Source organism: Aricia agestis, chromosome 21, assembly GCF_905147365.1.
Source record: "Aricia agestis chromosome 21, ilAriAges1.1, whole genome shotgun sequence".
Classification (NCBI taxonomy): Eukaryota; Metazoa; Arthropoda; class Insecta; order Lepidoptera; family Lycaenidae; genus Aricia; species Aricia agestis.
Window position 1 is genome coordinate 5,456,659 of NC_056426.1, and position 18,840 is coordinate 5,475,498.

The 18,840-nt window shown below is 38.0% G+C and overlaps 3 protein-coding genes across 4 annotated transcripts in view; all 3 read right to left on the minus strand.

The window, feature by feature from the left end:
* Positions 1–886: 886 nt before the first annotated feature.
* Positions 887–4,954, minus strand: LOC121737725. Its single transcript, XM_042129411.1, has 5 exons — positions 4,557–4,954; positions 3,151–3,289; positions 2,349–2,459; positions 1,839–1,958; positions 887–1,033 (listed from the first exon to the last, which is right to left on the minus strand). The coding sequence occupies exons 1-5, from the start codon at positions 4,751–4,753 to the stop codon at positions 950–952; spliced, it is 651 nt and encodes a 216-aa protein (XP_041985345.1). The 5' UTR covers positions 4,754–4,954; the 3' UTR covers positions 887–949.
* Positions 4,955–5,450: 496 nt separating this feature from the next.
* Positions 5,451–14,619, minus strand: LOC121737710 (ileal sodium/bile acid cotransporter-like). Its single transcript, XM_042129393.1, has 10 exons — positions 14,523–14,619; positions 13,810–13,947; positions 13,052–13,192; positions 12,143–12,273; positions 9,559–9,678; positions 9,186–9,360; positions 7,612–7,874; positions 6,998–7,184; positions 6,356–6,431; positions 5,451–5,620 (listed from the first exon to the last, which is right to left on the minus strand). The coding sequence occupies exons 1-10, from the start codon at positions 14,524–14,526 to the stop codon at positions 5,491–5,493; spliced, it is 1,365 nt and encodes a 454-aa protein (XP_041985327.1). The 5' UTR covers positions 14,527–14,619; the 3' UTR covers positions 5,451–5,490.
* A 1,954-nt stretch (positions 14,620–16,573) lies between these two features.
* Positions 16,574–18,840, minus strand: part of LOC121737708 (P3 protein-like) — a 32,632-nt gene continuing 30,365 nt past the window's right edge. The window contains exon 12 of one of the 2 annotated variants that reach the window (XM_042129390.1): positions 16,574–17,596. In XM_042129390.1, the coding sequence (XP_041985324.1) occupies positions 17,570–17,596 (27 nt within the window). In that variant the 3' untranslated portion in view covers positions 16,574–17,569. The remainder of the gene's footprint in view (positions 17,597–18,840) is intronic. The other variant, XM_042129392.1, reaches the window with a different exon arrangement.

The window sequence follows — 18,840 nt, forward strand, 5'->3', positions numbered from 1 at the left end:
AGGTTTAATATTACAATTGCCAAATTACCAGAGAAATGTGCCTTCTGTCGCATTTTCTTCAATATAATTACTTTTATTTACATATCAATAATATAAAAATCTAAAAATAAATTTAAAATGGCGTTTAAACCAATTAAAGACACAAAACTATATAGGGATGTGAAATGTTTCCATACAATAGCAAAAAACCCCTAGAATCATTTATTTATTGCCAAAATGTGATCTGTAATAGCGCTATAGACAGTATTGTTTAAGTATTTATGAACTGTTACCAAATTGTGTAAATAAATTGACATTATGTTTTAGTTTATTGTTTATTTTTTAAATAAGTAGCTTAGCTACGATTTAATTCCAGAGTAAGGACTTGTAACACTATTCAGATATAATTATGGACTTCGAGTCCAATTTGAGGACGTTGTAAATACGACTTTATTGCATTTTAGATAAATTCCTTTTAAATTTCTAGCAATACACAAACTAATAACAATAACATTTCGGAATCCAAAACTGGGACAAACTAAGGAAAGTTGCAAATTATACAGTGTGTAACAAAAATAAGTGATAATACTTTAGGGTGTGTACGTGCTCCTTATAGAGAGTTCACTGTGAAAGTAGCAGCGCTGAAAGACGAATTTTTTTTTTCACTTTTGTATGGGCAAGGGCCCGAGCGTCACGAGTTTCCCCATAAAAAAGTGAAAAAAAAATTTGGTCTTTCAGCGCTGCTACTTTCATAGTGAACTCTCTACAATGAACACGTACACACCCTAAAGTATTATCACTTATTTTTGTTACATCCTGTATACATCTCTTCCTCTTCCGCTCTCAGTTTAGCTTTTATGTCCTTTCTTCGTAACTCAAATAAGTTTCTAATAAAAAAAAAAAACAATTCAGTTGTATAGGTTTATTGCATGTTTGGGTATTGCTTAGTCTATGGTTTGCTGCTAGGTGGCTAGAAGTGTGTATTTACAACTCTAGGAACAGCTAGCTTCTTGGTCCGCTCCGATATGTTGTACTTGAGAGCTGCTTCCGACACCTGAAAAATAATAGTCAGGAGTTTAATAAGCATTTCTGTAGTAATTTTCAAGTATGAAGATTTTGACCACGCTATATTTTTTTTAAACCTAAACACAAAATTTTGTGCATCCCAAGAGGCTGGACCGATTGTGTTACAACTTTGACTATCACGTGGGTCGGAGAATCGTCAGCTATATTGTTATACTCAAACGAGTAATCGTTGAACATACAAAAAAAAATATCTACAGCCGAACATACAACCTCCTTCTTTTTGGAAGTCGGTTAAATAATGTTGAAGGACACCAAACGGCGCTCAGTCTTGCAATCACGTCTATTGAAGTAGATATCTGTGATAGGCTTGACGTAAACAACGCCTGTTATTACAACTGCAATCTGCCTTCGCATACACCTGATGTCGCGGCCGCACATGCGTCTATCGCCACGAAGCTTCGTGCTATGAGACAATACCATTGGACGATACACGCAGACCGTCCAATGGTATCGTCTCAAGCACGAAGCACTACGCATGTGCGGCCACAGCATTAAGGTCAATTCAGACCGCAATGCGACGCATAGATGCGTTTCTAAATTTGTACTGAATTGACAGATTTCAATTGCGTGAGACGTCTTGGGAATCTGCCAAATCCAAACAAATTTAGAAATGCATCTACGCGTCACGTTGCGGTCTGACTTAACCCTAATATGACGTATCAGCCGCGAGTACACTTATAAAATCTTGTTAAAACTTTTCTAAAATCTCGACTCACACAACCATACATATTGGACCTGAAAATGTACGGTTTCTGAAGCAAAAGGTCACTAACCTTCCCCGGCGCCCTGTACCATGACTCCTGCGACAGTCGGCGATACTCCTTGAAGTCCGGCATGCGGCTCATCCGGGCGATGCGCGGGAGGAGATCCTTGAGGGACTTACGTGGTCCTCGCTGTTGGAAAATAACTAGGCGTACTAACTCATTAGAAAACACTGAGTCAGCCATGTGCTGAACTAAGGTCAATGACCGTTTCAGCAACTTAGTTTTTAAAGAAGTATTTTTATTGGTATGATGAGTGAATTAAAAATAGGTTTCGCCCTTTTAAATCACAAGAGTCAGGACACGTTATTTGTTGATCAGTGATAAGAATGACCATTGTTGGTAGCGCTGTAATCTTAAAGGTGGCCTATTCAAAGTTAATTGATACGTAAAAATGTTATTGCTTGATAAAAGTAAATGAACATTCCATAATTTGTGTAAAGTTTTACAATTAACTTTGTCTTTATGTTAACGTAACGAGCAGTCGGACCGCCTGATTCAAAGCCACCCGTGTCAACTAACCATAACTGGTGGCGGACTTGGCGGCTCTTTCGGTCGTGCGATTAGGTTGATATACTCCATGTGCTTCCGCCAGTCGCTCTCCGTCCACCCGCGTCGCCTGTCGTCCATGCCCTGATAATTTTTATTTTTGTTATCAGACTTTAAAACATCATAATACCTTTACGGCAAGCAGCGACTGCCTCCTGGCACCCGAGTCCGAAACAACCACTGCTTAGGGCTCCCACACAAAACTGCGATTCGCATCGCATCGTACTGTCATTTTTATTATGAATTTTGTCGCAGACATTTGATTTTGTCGCGATGCGACCCTAATTCGCAGTTATGTGTGGGAGCGCTTACTTGGGGATTGTTTAGTGCCTCTATTTATATGTGGCACCATACAATCCACAGACCACAATCCTAGCGACGCGCGTCGATCGCCCAAAAGGACCAATCGCGATCTTGTCCGCGCGCAGCGTGCTGCGTGCTGCGTACCGCATGGATCAGAAGGCTACGCTTTAAATTTAGTAAATGGTAATTAAAAGTTTTTTTAATGTTTCAACATTAATATTAAGTTATCGTTTGTGATGACATTAACTATTGTAATAACTATTGTCTTTTCTTTCGAAATTAAGTAACAAAAGATGCCGCGCCGGTTTTAACACTACCAGAGCCCTGGTCGAAAATTCTTCGGAGGCCAAGGTGCAAAAAAAAGCGGCGCCCCTTTTTGTTTGCCATCGGCGCCCTGGTTTGTTTCTTGATTATTAAAAAAAATATCAAAAACTTAACATTATTTGACTGTAAAATTGAACTAGAATATGACCTGATTCTTCAAATCTATGACGGCGTTTGCTAGCTTGGTGTAAATCGTCGCGTTGGCCGCTTCGATCATTCTGTCTATCTTCTCCAGTCTCTCTGGACTGAATCTATTTTTGTACATTTTGCGCAAGATAATCAGTTTCCTGAAATTAGTTTTTAATTTTTATTATTAAATGAATATTAGGAGTTACATTAATGATGTTTTTATGAAGCATTTCGCAATATTAAATTGCAGACCTAAATTGGTACACCACCAAAATTAAGTATCTACCTTTATTTGTTTTATCACGACTCACAACGACGTAGAAAACAGTTGTGCAACCGTAGATTTTTCTGGGATAAAAACTACTATATCCGTTCCGGGACTTGAGAGTATCTACATAGTCCTTATGCATCAAAATCAATTCAGCGGTTTTGACAGAAAGATAGTAGTCTCACAGAAAGATAAACAATTTGACAAAAATGCATACAGACTGATAAGAGTCAGAAAAGCTGATCGCGCATTGTCAGCACCGTACGCGCGTCGAACGCACCGCACAGTACCTACACGAAATGCGGCGCGCACGGTGGCTGGTGCGGACGAATGTGCGAGGTTTCACATCAATTCATACAACGAATTCTAAAATGCGGCGCGTGAATTAAATACTCAGTCGACGTTTTGACTTAAAAAAATAATTTTATTTCAGACCAACAGAGTTCTTACAGGGCTGTAGCTAGAGTCAGATTTGACGTAGGGCAGCATTGGTTACAACAGGTAGGGCGGAAGTAAAAAAAGTCATAATTGATTGATTTTCTTGGGTTTTGGTATTTTTGAGGTAGGGCATTATGATTTTAAGGTAGGGCATTGCCCCCCAATGCCCCCCTCTAGCTACGGCCGTGAGTTCTTACTACTAATTTAACAATTGAAAGAATCCCTTAACTAACTTAAGTCTGCGTTTTTATATAACTAAAGTGCTGATAATGTATTTTTTTTTTTTTTATGAAAGAAGGGGGCAAACGAGCAAACGGGTCACCTGATGGAAAGCAACTTCCGTCGGTCATGGACACTCGCAGCATCAGAAGAGCTGCAGGTGCGTTGCCGGCCTTTTAAGAGGGAATAGAGTAATAGGGGAGGGTAGGGATGGGAAGGGAAGGGAATAGGGGAGGATAGGGAAGGGAATTGGGCCTCCGGTAAACTCACTCACTCGGCGAAACACAGCGCAAGCGCTGTTTCACGTCGGTCTTCTGTGAGAACGTGGTATTTCTCCGGTCGAGCCGGCCCATTCGTGCCGAAGCATGGCTCTCCCACGTATTTGTCAGCTGTTCCACTTAGGAAGAGCTGATCTGGGCAGGGCTGCCACTCTTAACTCGTGCTTGCTGATAAATGTGCGGTCACCTAAATACAGTTTATTATATTAGTATGGACGTTACCTGATCTTCGGCAAAGCGACATCATTCACCCTGTCAGAACCCTGGTACCTCAGCGCTGACCGCCTCACGCCGGCCTCGGTCACATCAGGCAGGCTCTCTGTATCCTCGACACGTTTGGGTTCGCTGAGCACGTTGAACCGTCTTCTAATGCGGTAAGGGAACCTTTCCGTTGGTGGATCGTATGCCACTTTCACCATTTTTATGCCAGCTGATAAAGATTAAAGGTACTCGAAGAAGAGTTAGGTTATTTTTATGGAAGAATTATTCTATCTTTATATATATTTTATGATCATGGTATCAGCTTCTGTTTATTATTTTCAGGTTTTGTCTTAATGTCTTACTGTTCCTAGGGTTGTTATAAATAGTTTTGTGTTTTGGTTTCTATTGCGTTGATGCCATATAGATTTTGAAAATTAGGTTATGTCATTTTGTTTGATTGATTTGTAACTTTTTTAGTTAAAATTTACCTAAGACCAAAAATTAAATTAAAAGTTTATGAATGCACTTATAACTCCTCTGTGATTGCCATGTGATTGCATCATTGCATGCAATGAGCGTCGCTGTCATGTCCTTTAAAATTTAAATAATACCGGACGTAACTCGTACGCGGTTTTTTTGTCAGACTGTGGTGTTGATAGGTACTTGATCACGTCTTCTATTCATGCTACTCTTTAAAATAAAATAAAAATTGTTTTATTTCTGAGTAGATTCTAAGAAAATACTTTCAGAAAGTTAATATTACTTAGCTACGGTGCCTACCACCGACCGGTTCGGGAACTATCCCGACGAGAAGAACCGGCGTAAGAAACTCGCGATTGATTTTGCCCAGCTTTTCCCTTAACATCTAAAAAGCAAACAAAATAACTTTTATATAAATATATTTTGAGTATCCTGTATTTTTAATCACTTTTAACTTAAATAAATAGTCTTAAAGTTAATATTTCTCCTCCTCTGAGCTTCTTGATGGTTCAACTTGTACTTCGTTGGCGTTTTCAATTTTCTCCGTCGTACTTTCTGCTTCTTGTGTTGTTTCACCGCCTTTTGGATTGTTTCTATTTCTGATGCTGGAATAAAAATCATCGTTATTACTTAATTGTAGTTTTAAATTGTACAATAATATTATAATATTATTGTACTGACTGTTTACATTGAATTGTGTTAATAATGTTGTGGATATGTGTAACTGACATAAGCGCATAGCCCTAGTCTGAATATTGTAACTGATTGTACTGATTGTGTTTATGTTGTTGATGTGCCTCTGAAATAAATAAATAAATAAAATAAATAAATTCTCAGTCTCAGAAATTATCTTGAGATTAAATTGGAAAACAAAAATAATAAGCCCTCCATTAAAATTTACAATCCTATCATAAAAGTTGCGCCAAACTTCGTTTATTGCGGGGAACCGTACATTTTTTCGGAATAAAAGTATAAATGTACGTTCCCGAGACGTTTTTTTACAAGGTGTAACAAAACTAGGTATACAGGGTGTAATAAAAATAAGTGATAATACTTTAAGGTGTGTATGTGTTCCTTGTAGAGAGTTCACTGTGAAAGTAGCAGCACTGAAAGACCAACATTTTTTTTCACTTTTGTATTCAATGGAAAACTCGTGACGCTCGCCCATACAAAACTGAAAAAATTTTTTCGTCTTTCAGCGCTGCCACTTTCACAGTGAACTCTCTACAAGGAACACGTACACACCCTAAAGTATTATCACTTATTTTTGTTACACCTATATATAAAATATACTATACACTGTTCCCGTGCGATACTGTTTAGTGTGATTGTTAACTCACCAGGCAGCGATCTTCTGGTAGGTGTAGATCATCATCATCGGGACGGGAGTCATGATGGCGGCCGACACCGGCACCACTGGAAATAACAAAACATAATATAAAAAGCCATTCTTTAAGCAAATAAATATAATTAGGTATATTAGGTAATCAAATTATTATTTCATATTACCAAAGAAATTCAATTTTGAAGTAAAAAGTTTATCACTATTCACTAGCGCCATCTGGGGAAAACATTGAAAACTGCAAATGGTTCGGCTTATTGCTATTTTTATCTAAAACTAGCGGGCCTATATTTAAATAAGCTATCGTATCTATGAAAGACATGACAGGACGAAGTCTGTCGGGCCCGTTAGTCGTGTATTAAAATTTGCCTAATTCGACCTCTCAGGGCCAGATTTATATTTTTATAAGTAATAATAATAATATAATAAGTAAATATAAGTATATATCGGCCACTTTAATTTTTCCACCCCATTTACAAGTTCTGCCGCTATCCTAAGATACTGCCGCCCTGCCGCTTGGCATAGGCCATGGCCTATACTGCCTATACTAGGGGTTCCCAATCTTTTTCAATGGTATTTCTCCGGTCGAGCCGGCCCATTCGTGCCGAAGCATGGCTCTACCACGTTAAAAACCGTATACCTGTCGTAAGGTCGGCCTCAGGCTGCGGCAGCGCGTATCGGAGCAGGAATATCGCGATGCCGGTGTTCTGTATGCCCGTCTCTATGGAGATGGCGAGCGCGTCGGGATGCGGCCGCTTGAAGATCTTGGCGAGAGCGTACCCGAACATGTAGCCCAGCCACGGTATGCCCATACCGGCTACTATGATCTGAAAAGTTGAATAATGAGTATTAGTATATAGTATAAGGGTTGATTCAGACTGTAACGCGACGCGTAGATGCTTTTCTAAATTTATATGGATTTGACAGATTCGCAAGACGTCTCACGCGATTGAAATCTGTCGAGGGGTTCGAGTCAAATCTCATATAATCTAATGCTAAGTACTGACATACGGTTTTGCTCGATAGTTTTACTCCAAATCGAGCAATAACCACCGTGTGGATCGCAAAACTGACAGTGACAGCTCGAAGGCTCGCTTAGAGCCGGCTCGATGGAATTAAATATGTCAAATATGTCATTTCCTTCGATTTGGAGTAAAACTATCGAGCAAAACCGTATGTTAATTAAAATTTAAATAAACACCTCACGTAATTTGTGGACGCCCCCTTACTATATAGCTACTTAACCACACTCACCTGCCAAGTAAACAGCTCGAAGATATACAAGTTCGTAACAATCGCGAACACTATGATAAACAGGAGCAGCAGCGTCGAGAATCCCTTCAGGATCCTGACCATGAAGGCGGCAATCTTGGGCGTCCATCGCTGCATGCCGAGCCCTATACCCATCGGCACGATCAAGCCGACCACGAAGGTAGCGATCCGCGCGTAAGGCACCACGATGTTCGCGTCGCGAAATACTACTTGGCCGAGTGAGAATAACCAGGCTGGCATGAAACCTAGAATAAAAAAGTTTTGTATTATTATTCTAGAAAATTTGTACAAGATCTGCAGTCTTATGATACTGATACGATTTTGATTTACGAGTCTCAGATTGCCGCAGCACGATCGTGCGCTAGTGTAGCTGTCAAGAGTAGGAAAAGTCGTTGAGATTGAATTAGTTCCAAATTGAGCCGCAGCACGACCGTGCGCTAGTGTAGCTGTCAGGAGTGGGAAAAGCTGTTGAGATTGAATTAGTTCCAAATTGAGCCGCAGCACGACCGTGCGCTAGTGTAGCTGTCAGGAGTGGGAAAAGCTGTTGAGATTGAATTAGTTCCAAATTGAGCCGCAGCACGACCGTGCGCTAGTGTAGCTGTCAAGAGTGGGAAAAGCTGTTGAGATTGAATTAGTTCCAAATTGAGCCGCAGCACGACCGTGCGCTAGTGTAGCTGTCAGGAGTGGGAAAAGCTGTTGAGATTGAATTAGTTCCAAATTGAGCCGCAGCACGACCGTGCGCTAGTGTAGCTGTCAGGAGTGGGAAAAGCCGTTGAGATCGAATTAGTTCCAAATTGAGCCGCAGCACGACCGTGCGCTAGTGTAGCTGTCAGGAGTGGGAAAAGCTGTTGAGATTGAATTAGTTCCAAATTGAGCCGCAGCACGACCGTGCGCTAGTGTAGCTGTCAGGAGTGGGAAAAGCCGTTGAGATAGAATTAGTTCCAAATTGAGCCGCAGCACGACCGTGCGCTAGTGTAGCTGTCAGGAGTGGAAAAAGCCGTTGAGATCGAATTAGTTCCAAATTGAGCCGCAGCACGACCGTGCGCTAGTGTAGCTGTCAGGAGTGGGAAAAGCTGTTGAGATTGAATTAGTTCCAAATTGAGCCGCAGCACGACCGTGCGCTAGTGTAGCTGTCAGGAGTGGGAAAAGCCGTTGAGATCGAATTAGTTCCAAATTGAGCCGCAGCACGACCGTGCGCTAGTGTAGCTGTCAGGAGTGGGAAAAGCTGTTGAGATTGAATTAGTTCCAAATTGAGCCGCAGCACGACCGTGCGCTAGTGTAGCTGTCAGGAGTGGGAAAAGCTGTTGAGATTGAATTAGTTCCAAATTGAGCCGTAGCACGTATTGTTACATTAACCATTAGGGTAAATACTATAATGCTGTATGATGCCAAAAATTGGCCCCAGCTCAGCAAACGCATCAGGCAAGCCTGCTGCACTAATTGCAGCAGGCTTGCCTGATTGCCTGTTGCGGAATATCAATTCTGCAGGGGCTAATTAGTAGCTCTACAACACTACTAAGTTAAACACAAAACATACATAATAAGATTCTACTCACCAAAAGACGCGAGAGTCGATATACTCGTCATAGCGAGCGACAGGTTCAGGTTGCCGCCCAGGATGAAGGTCCATATGTTGGAGGCGCCGCCCCCGGGCGCTACGCCCGTGAAGAACATCCCCAGACGCATGTCCGCAGCGTCCGGGAAGATCAGGTAGCCGATACCGAACGACATCTGGTGATATTGATAAAAATATTTCATATTATACACATTACCAAGTGATTACGCCTAGCAACAAGCCGAGACAGTCACTCGGACCTCATTCTATTTACTAGGTCGAGTATCCACCTATACATCTAATCTAAAATGGCTGCTTGAAATGTACGAAGTAAAGTCCTAAAGTTAGTTAATATAATTATACTTTAAACTTACCAGGGGCATGAACAGAAACTGTCCGACCATTCCAATGGCCGGGCCTATCGGTCGCCGCAGCACACTCTTTACGGTCGGCCAGTGCATCGCGCAACCGAAGTTTATAAAAATAAGTGACACCTGTAATTTAAATAATTAAGTTAAAAACTGTAATAGGTTTACTAGGGAAATATAGATTGTTACCTGGGCCATTTAACAAGGAATACCTATGTTTAGGAAACAAAATTAACTGAATGCAAAATATGTAATAACATGACGACCTCTGTGGCTCAGTGGTGAGCGCGTCGGTAGCTCAAGCCGGGGGTCGCGGGTTCGAATCCCGCCGACGGAACAAAAAGTTTTCAATGTTCCCGGGTCTGGATGTGTATTAAATATATGTATGATATAATAAAAATCTTAAATATATGTATAGTATAAAGTATTAAATATATATCCGTTGTCTGGTACCTGTAACACAAGTCCTTTAGGTACTTAGCACGGGGCCAGACTGACGTGGTGTGAAGCGTCCATAGATATTATTATATTATTATTTATTATGATATTCGCCTGAAAAATATTATATTATAGAACTACTAGCTGTCCCGGCAAACGTTTCCTTACCATATAAAGTATTTCACCCGTATTATTTTATTGAAGTGACTAAATAAGTATGTCACCATGGCAACGTCCATCGCTATCCCGTCGCACAAACAATGGTCGCCGTCAGTCTCGAGTTGTAATAATTTACTATTGTTTATTCAACAAATGCATTTATCAATATAAAAAAATACCCAGTAGCCGATTCTCAGACCCACTGAATATGCATATAAAATTTGGTTAAAATCAGTGAAGCCGTTTCGGAGGAGTACGCGGCCTAACATTGTGACACGAGAATTTTATATATATGTCGTAGGATGATTTGAAAAATCGGATTATCGCGAAAATTCTAGGGACTTCGCGAAAACACGGATAGCACTGGTCAACAGTAAATTTGATACCTGAAAACTAAAAGCTATTTCCGTAAGAACTTTGTGCCCCGATCACATGTTTCTAAGAAATTTTCTTTCTATCAGCTCAGATTTTTAAGATATTTCATTCCAAAGTTTCAAGAATCTCGAATTTTAGTCTATTTTAGAATCGCTTTACAACTATTGAAATAATTTATTTTCATGAGTTTTGATAAAATATGTTTAGTAAATATACACAATATCTATTATTAAGATATCAATTTAAATTGCATATTATATTTTTTTATTAAAAGAGAGTTGTAAACTAAACTTTCTTTTTTCATACAAAAATTGTTACTCCACGTAGTATGAGCTAGGTAAAGCATTTTGAAAACCGTCATAACATTGGGAAAATTAGTCATAACTCATTGAAACAAGTTACATTCTCAATAAGAAGTGTCTCCCTCTGGCATACATATTACAAAACTAATAAAAATGAATACCTTCAACTGCAATGTGATTCTGAAATGGGCTAAAATGCGAGATTTTTGAAACTTTGGAATGAAATATCTTAAAAATCTGAGCTGATAGAAAGAAAACTTCATAGAAACATATATCGTGCACACAAAACTATCATAGAAACTGCTATTAGTTTGCAGGGAACATTTTTTTTTCGATTTTGTTGACCTGTGTAATTAGACAATGGTGATTACATTTTTCAACCTTACTGACAAAAGGTCGTGTTTTCGCGAAAACGCGAGTCTCCTGAGTAAGATTGCGAAACGAATCGTTAGTTATTATCGAAAAAAATCACTAATTGGTCGGTTTAAGCGCCCCACAACAACATCTTCTCTGATTGGTTGAAGACTTGACTTTTTAAATGTCAATTCATTGTCACGCATTGTTTTTTTTTTGTGGTCGTTTTTGTAAGCGAGCTAGCAGTTTTTGATGTTTTTAATTTGTTTAAAATTGCAGTTGGACTTGAAATATAGTGCGAAAAGTTATCTAAAAGTGTATCTGTAAATACGAAATGACTGATACAAGACGTGAAATTAGTGCTGAAAGTTCAAAAGATCCAGAAACTAATTCAAAACCTCAAAGATACATAATATAGGAAAAGATAGTGACCAATCAGAATAAGAGTTGGCCAGTAAGCAAATATCAAGCCACTCAGCGTTAAGAATATGCAAAGTTACTAAGGCAAATCGCGTTTTCGCAAAAAACCTAACTTTTTTTAGAGAAATTGAAAAATATAAACAACATTATCTAATTATTCGTGTTTTCACGAAATCCCTCGAATTTTCGCGATAGTTCGATTTATCAAATCATCCTACGACATATATAAGATATAAAGTATAGAGGTAGATGACGCCCGCAATCGTTGCACCGAAACTCGTTCATCCCACGGGATTCGGGAATCATAGATTTTTTCGTATTGTGTCAAATTAGATACTTAGATAATATTATAAAGACAAGACACGGGGTATGACAAAGTCTGCTTGTGTCGGGAAAATGTACAGTTTCCGAAGAATTCCTTTTTTACGCGGGAGGAGTCGCGGGGAACGATAGTTCCTTCTAAAGGCCAACATCTAATGTCTCAGGTATGACCGTCATCCCTTTATCAAGTTATCAGTCAGCTCATTTCTCAAAATACTCACAAACACAGCGACGCTAGTAGTGAACACGGAGTCAATAACTCGCACCGGCCTGATGATGATGACAGACAGCGAGCCGGGTATCGGGGTTTGTGCACCACCGCGTAAAAGTTCCAGGTATAGGTCGGTTCTACCTGTCATGTAAAATAGCCGTTATATGACTTAAAATTGTGAATTGATCTTAAACTCTACTATAATACTAGACGCACGGTTTGATGACGTCATTATGACGCATGTTATTTATATATTTCGATGCGTCAAGTTAATGTGACCGTATTGTAATGCTTTCAAACATACCATCTTTTTACTTCAATTATGTGGTAAGTCCAAAAATCTTTGTGGACTTACTACATTATTGAAGTAAAGAGGCTATATTTGAAAAGTGCCATCTATTTAACAAAATATTTTAGTCAAACAGCCCAATAGATGTCGCCTTACGTTTTAAAAAGACAGTTACTCAATATTTATTCGTGATAATATGATGATAATTTCGTATCAGATTTTAGAGTTATTTAAATTTTAAATGCACAATATTGTACTCGTCAGTTCTAAAGGATTAAAACGTTGTCTTTGTTAATGCACAACTTAAAATGCTTACACTGCCAATTTCACTGGCCATTTCCCAAGAACGTATAATAACGTATGGAGGAGTAGGTATAACAACACTTTCATATATGTTTGATTAACATCGTCTGCATAGTGTTGACAGCTACGCAACACGATGGCAATCAAGCCTATCCATCCTGGCCCTACTGGTAAGTAAGCAGTGGCGGCCTCACCCATTGCGAGGCCCCGGTCGAAAGGTTTTTGCGAGGCCCTTTCGAAATAATAACTTGCGAGGCCCCGGACCATTGCCCTGTTCGCCATCCCCTATGGCCGCCACTGTATAAGGTTTCAAAATTACAATCTTACCGAGGAAATGTCCATACACCCTCACAACGCCACTAAACCCGTTGGTGTCTGTGACCACCGCGGTGGAGTTCCACTCGCCAGTCGCCACGTGCTCAGCATCCGTAGTTATTAGTAGCTGGTCGCCAGCTTCGAGACCGGTGCCTGGAAATTACAATGAGGATTTTATCCGACTACGTTGAAGCAAAAAGGAGGGTTATGATTATTACCTGTAATATGCAAGTTGGTTTGTATTTGGCTCTAATGTTCGATGTTTTTAAGTTACCTAGTAACTTCTAAACTAGTTATGATTATAAATAGACAATGTGGTGTCGTTTGAAGCCTCTTGTTCATCCGCTGGTTAAAGGCAACAATCTTGTAATGTGAATTCTACATGATTTCACATTACAATGGCTACAGAAAAAAATGTTAATAAGTTTTTATCGCTATTTTTAACATATACGGCGGAACAATAGGGTCATCTAAACAGCGCCTCTAGTGGCAAACAATGGCAACTAATTCGAAGCCATAACACATTATAGTAATGGACGCTGTTAAGCATTTATGTACTAACCCACACAAAAATTACGTATTGAGTTATGAATGCAGTTATGTTCTATAGATGATGATTTAGAACAAGACGGCATTCAAAATTTAACAACAAAAAATTTTGGGTTAGGACACTAATGCTTAACAGCGACCAGTTGACATTCTCACTTTTAAAAGTACAAGTTAAGTATTCTACTCTATTCTATATGCCATAAGTCATAACAAACTCTCACCAGTAACTTCAACGTTGACGTAATAAGTATAGTCCATGTTGAACTCCACCTGTTCGGGGTCGAAAGTGGCCTGCAGGTTCACGGCCTGGCCTTGCACCTGCGCCAGCGCCGCCACCAACATAAATACGGCTGTGTACACTGGAAAAAGAATTTTAAAAAATTAAAGAAAATAAAAATATCATGTCCCAATTAGAAACTATAAGGGTCTTACTACAAAAGATTTAAACACCTGCCTGCCTACTGCCTATCATACGCCAACGAGATATCTCACTCTAAATGTTTTCTCGATGTTTAATGGTTTGTCTCTTCATCTCTATTGCACCTAGTATGACAAACATTTTTTCTCGCGTCCAAATAACACAATTTTTTAGAATTTTGTCGAGATAATGTCGAGATTTTGACATTATGAGACGAGTAGTTTTTAATTATCTAGAGAGTGAGATATCTCGTTGGCGTATGCTAGGCAGGCTGTTGAACAGTTGATTAGAGAAAAATTCAGTACAAAATGGTCTCAAAACAATTGTTCAACAGCTGATGTTGAACATGGTAGGATATTGTTTGTGGTAAGACCGTAATACTTTGCCAGACATCAGAATGCAAAATATTGAACCGATCAAATCACTGAAATTTTAATAGAAGCTATCAAAACATACTAAATAAATATTAAACGATATTATAGATAATATTAAGTATATAATTTACTATTTACTTACTCATTTCGATGTACTTTTCGCCACCAATCCGATGTTAAACTAATCAATAATTAAGATACTATAAAAATTAACTTACTTTTAATTTGCGATAAAGGAACAATGAGTTTATAATGGTGATAAAGAATTTTGTAAACGTGTGGCGTTTGTCACGTACAGATAACAGGTGATATGAATAGTCTTGATAGTTTATCGCGAAGATACGCATGGATTAAAGTCATTGCACTAGTGAACTTGATTTGGTAATCAAAACATTGCATTTCGGATGTGATCTAAGCTGGAGATATCAATTGTTGTTCTACTTGTTACGAATGTCACGTAAAGGTGTCAGTCTGTTATCGCAGAAACTGCTGTAATAAAATGTTTATGTAAATAATTCGTTCATCGTACTTTTATATCCGTAACAACTATTAGAAGTACCTATTCTATTCTGTGTCCCTAGTAAAAACAATCCTATATCTTTCCTGTGACAAAAGTTTCTTTATACAGCACTAGATTACCCAATAGCTATGTCCTCACTATGCGCTTTCGTCTTCAATTTTCGTCATCTTCTTTCAATCAACTTTCGTTTTGGCGCATTCAATAATTGAATGAACAGATTATTGTAACATGTGCGACGAGAACATTTTACTGGGTGGAATATGTGCGACTTAATTGGTCATAAGAAGTTCCAGAAAAAAAAAGAACAAAGCGAAAGTTTTGGATACGGTCAGAGCGCATGCGTCGCGGGCATGCCTCACGTGCGCTGTTGACTGCGCTATAACGCAGGCACAGCGTGGACATAGCTAATGAATTTTAATCACTTCCCTCCTTATATAATAAACCTTCCCTGGACTTCACGAATATTTCGACACTGACATTAGCCAAATCGGTTTAGCCGTTAATGAGTTTTAGTCTCGCTAAAACACGTTCACGGCTGACAAAATTTTCTCAGTGTCAATAAAAAATATCGGGAAGTAAGACAAACTTTCTCAATATTAGTATGAGCATTGATTCATTAATAAGTACTTAATGGAAGTGAACCTTGGAAACTAAGTAATTTAACCAATATAGCTATTATTATACAACTTAATACATTTTAATAAAACGATTATTATTGATTTATCATTTAGGATAAACATAGGCTGGTTTTATAGTAGAGCGTTTCGCAGCGCCGTTGGAGCGCGCGCGTTCGAAGCTGTAACAAACATACGGGCGAACGGCGCTGCTCAAGCGCGCGACTTAGAAACGCAACTACTACCCCCATACATCTTCGAACGCGCGGCGCTCCAACGGCGCTGCCGAAACGCTTAACTATAAAACCAGCCTTAATCGATTGGAAAGGAGGATAGATAATGTCACTTGACTAATTATTACAAACGACTTAATTTGACTGATAAGCGATGATTTAATTATTTATACCTATTCGTTCTTTCATTGAGCTAGTGAATAGAGTGAACTCAAACTGCTAGCCCGCCTACGGAATACGGATTACCAGACTTAGTCCAATCTAGTATAACGACCACAGTAATCCAAGTTCGTCGAGAACTCAGCTCGGAGCCAGACTGACGCGGACGGTGTAAAGAGAAGCGTCCATATAGTCTGTCAAGAAAGTCATGACAGGCGGGAAAATTTTTAAATGAAATAAAAAATAAGAGAACTTTATTCATTCGAGATAAAAATGTGCAAGGTGACAATATTTAAAATGCAATAAGCGTTCTCTGTGAAAATACAAAGAAAAAAATACACCTTTTAAGCGTGATTACGTTTAGAAAATTTTCCCGCCTGTCATGACTTTCTTGACGCACTATATACATGGGCGTAGCCAGGATTCTGGGGGGGCAGATTAAGAAAATCCTAAACTTCGAATCTTACAATAGTATTGAAGGAGAGGTAAAAATTAAAAAACAAAATATGAGCGAGCGAACTGGGATTGAATGACTCCCCTCTCCCTCAGCAACCTCTCTCCGCTCCACGTTTAGGTATGAAACTCGTGAGCATTAGCGACCGACCGCTCTTGTAGAAACAGAATACTATTATCTTATTCTATAGCAAGGTTAAAATTAAAAGATATATTGTTTTGTAAAAAATCTTTATTTTTTTTGACAACTGACATTCCATAATCTAACGAAATACTGATTTCGCAACAATAACATAACAATCTTTTCACATCTGATTCACCTATAAAACGAGCATGCGAAATAATCCAACAGTTTTTGCCAAAAAGTAGAAGTTAATAAAAAAAATAAAATGTCATCATGACATTTGTTTCAATTTTCCCACCATTTTTATAATTTTGACCATAAAGTTTTCACTACAAGCCTATTTAAAAAGTAAGACCATTTGCATATAAACTAAAAGCAAAATCTATAAGCTACTTTTGAAAATGTTAGCACAAAAATACTAAATGCTAAAACTTTCGTTACAGCTAGACAAAATACTATATAAGCACATGATTTTGAATCAAGTTTCAATTCACATAAACATTTTTATAGGTGAAATCCATCAAACAATACATATTTAACGAATAAATAAAACTTAATAACCAGCCATAAAACATTTTGGCGGCAACTATAAAATTTTTACTTGTTCATCTTTTAAAAATAAACACGGTTTTGCTTATTTAAATAAACACTTTATTCGACGTACAGCCGCTACTAAATATCAAAATTCATTTCTTTAGGAATGTCTTTTGGGCCAAAACATATGGAGGCCTAAAAATGTTCCTTACACAACCTAAATTGTTCTTTCCAAATGCTCTTCAAGAAATATAAATATTGCATATTGTATAATATCATACTTTTATGAACCTTTTATTAATTAAAAAAATACGGAAAAATAGCACGATATGCACATTAAAGTTAGTAATAGATTGACATAGTATTAAAATGAGATTGCGATTATAAATTATATTGTAACTTATTTGCACACAACATAAGTGACTTTGCACTCATCTGAATACATTTTATATCCTTTTCCTGAATGATTGAGCATCTTTATTAATCGATTTTTTATCTATTTACAATCGCATGATGAAGAAATGATATGCCGTTTAGAGAAAATCCCGATGATCATGATGAAGATGACCAATACCCGTCCTATGTAAATAGAAAAATTTTGTAAATAACAAAAAAAAAAACAAAAAAAGGTCGTTCCGTCGCAAGTTTTAGACCATACCTCTTTACAAAAAAAAATATACAGCATATTAAACTAGCTAATTTAAACTTTTCGAGATTTACTATCTTGGTCTGTTATATTATGACGTTTCCAATATGCTAGACAAGGACATTAAGATCTTGTATCTACTTGTCTTTTTATTTCTGTGGAAATATTTTCTGACTAATGGTAAGTAGTAAGTAGTATGTCTAAGTTTTCCGACGAAACGGGGAGAAGATAATATTATTCCTAATATAAATAAAAAACAAATAAAATAAGTAAGATAATAAGTAGATTCTAAGAAAATTATTATAACTAGAATATATAAAATAGTGGAGCAAGCTGTACTTATATTGCCATAATTTCCGAAAGTTTTCTAAATGTTTTTAGTTCGTAAATAAATATTCGAAATTTTTAGACCGTATATTCGAGGTAGTTATAAATGATATTATAGTTTGTGCGTTTTATGATGATATGCGTGACACATTATAATTGACAATAGTAGGTAAGTTACCTAACAAAAATTAATCGATAGTTTAAAAATATCGAATCACTTCGTAGAGGAATTGCAATCGAAATAATCGATTTTGTACTGACAATTCAGTGGTGCCGGCGATTTAAGATGGCCGCCCTTTTTTATCGATTTGATTTCGATTCAACAGAGTCAATCTCTATTGACATAAGTTCCGTTTCATGCATATGACATTTTTCAAATGTTTTCGTAACAATAATTTTAAACTCCTATTTCACAGTTAATATTTATAATTTTTATTAATAAGTTAGCATTTAGCATCTTTTCATTTTTATTCATTTACAATAATTACAGGAAACATTTGTTTTTGTAGATGGAATATAATTTATTGCATTTTGTTTTTTTTTGTTTTCTTGTAAAAAAACCCGTAGCAAGGAACATGAAAACTGTCACCCATATCATCTTAGAACGCACAAACTATAAGAGGTTGTATTAAGGCCGCGTTTCCACTGACGCGGAGCGGAGCTTAGCGGTGCCGAATTGACCAATCACCATACTCGAAATCTTCGCTGGAATAGCACGATTGGTCAATTCGGGCACCGCTAAGCTCCTCTGCGCTCCGCGTCAGTGGAAACGCGGCCTAACACTGGAATCCGCTAAAAGGAGTACATTGGAGTAAGTGGCAGTAAAAAGTAGCATTTTTCTAAAAAAAAT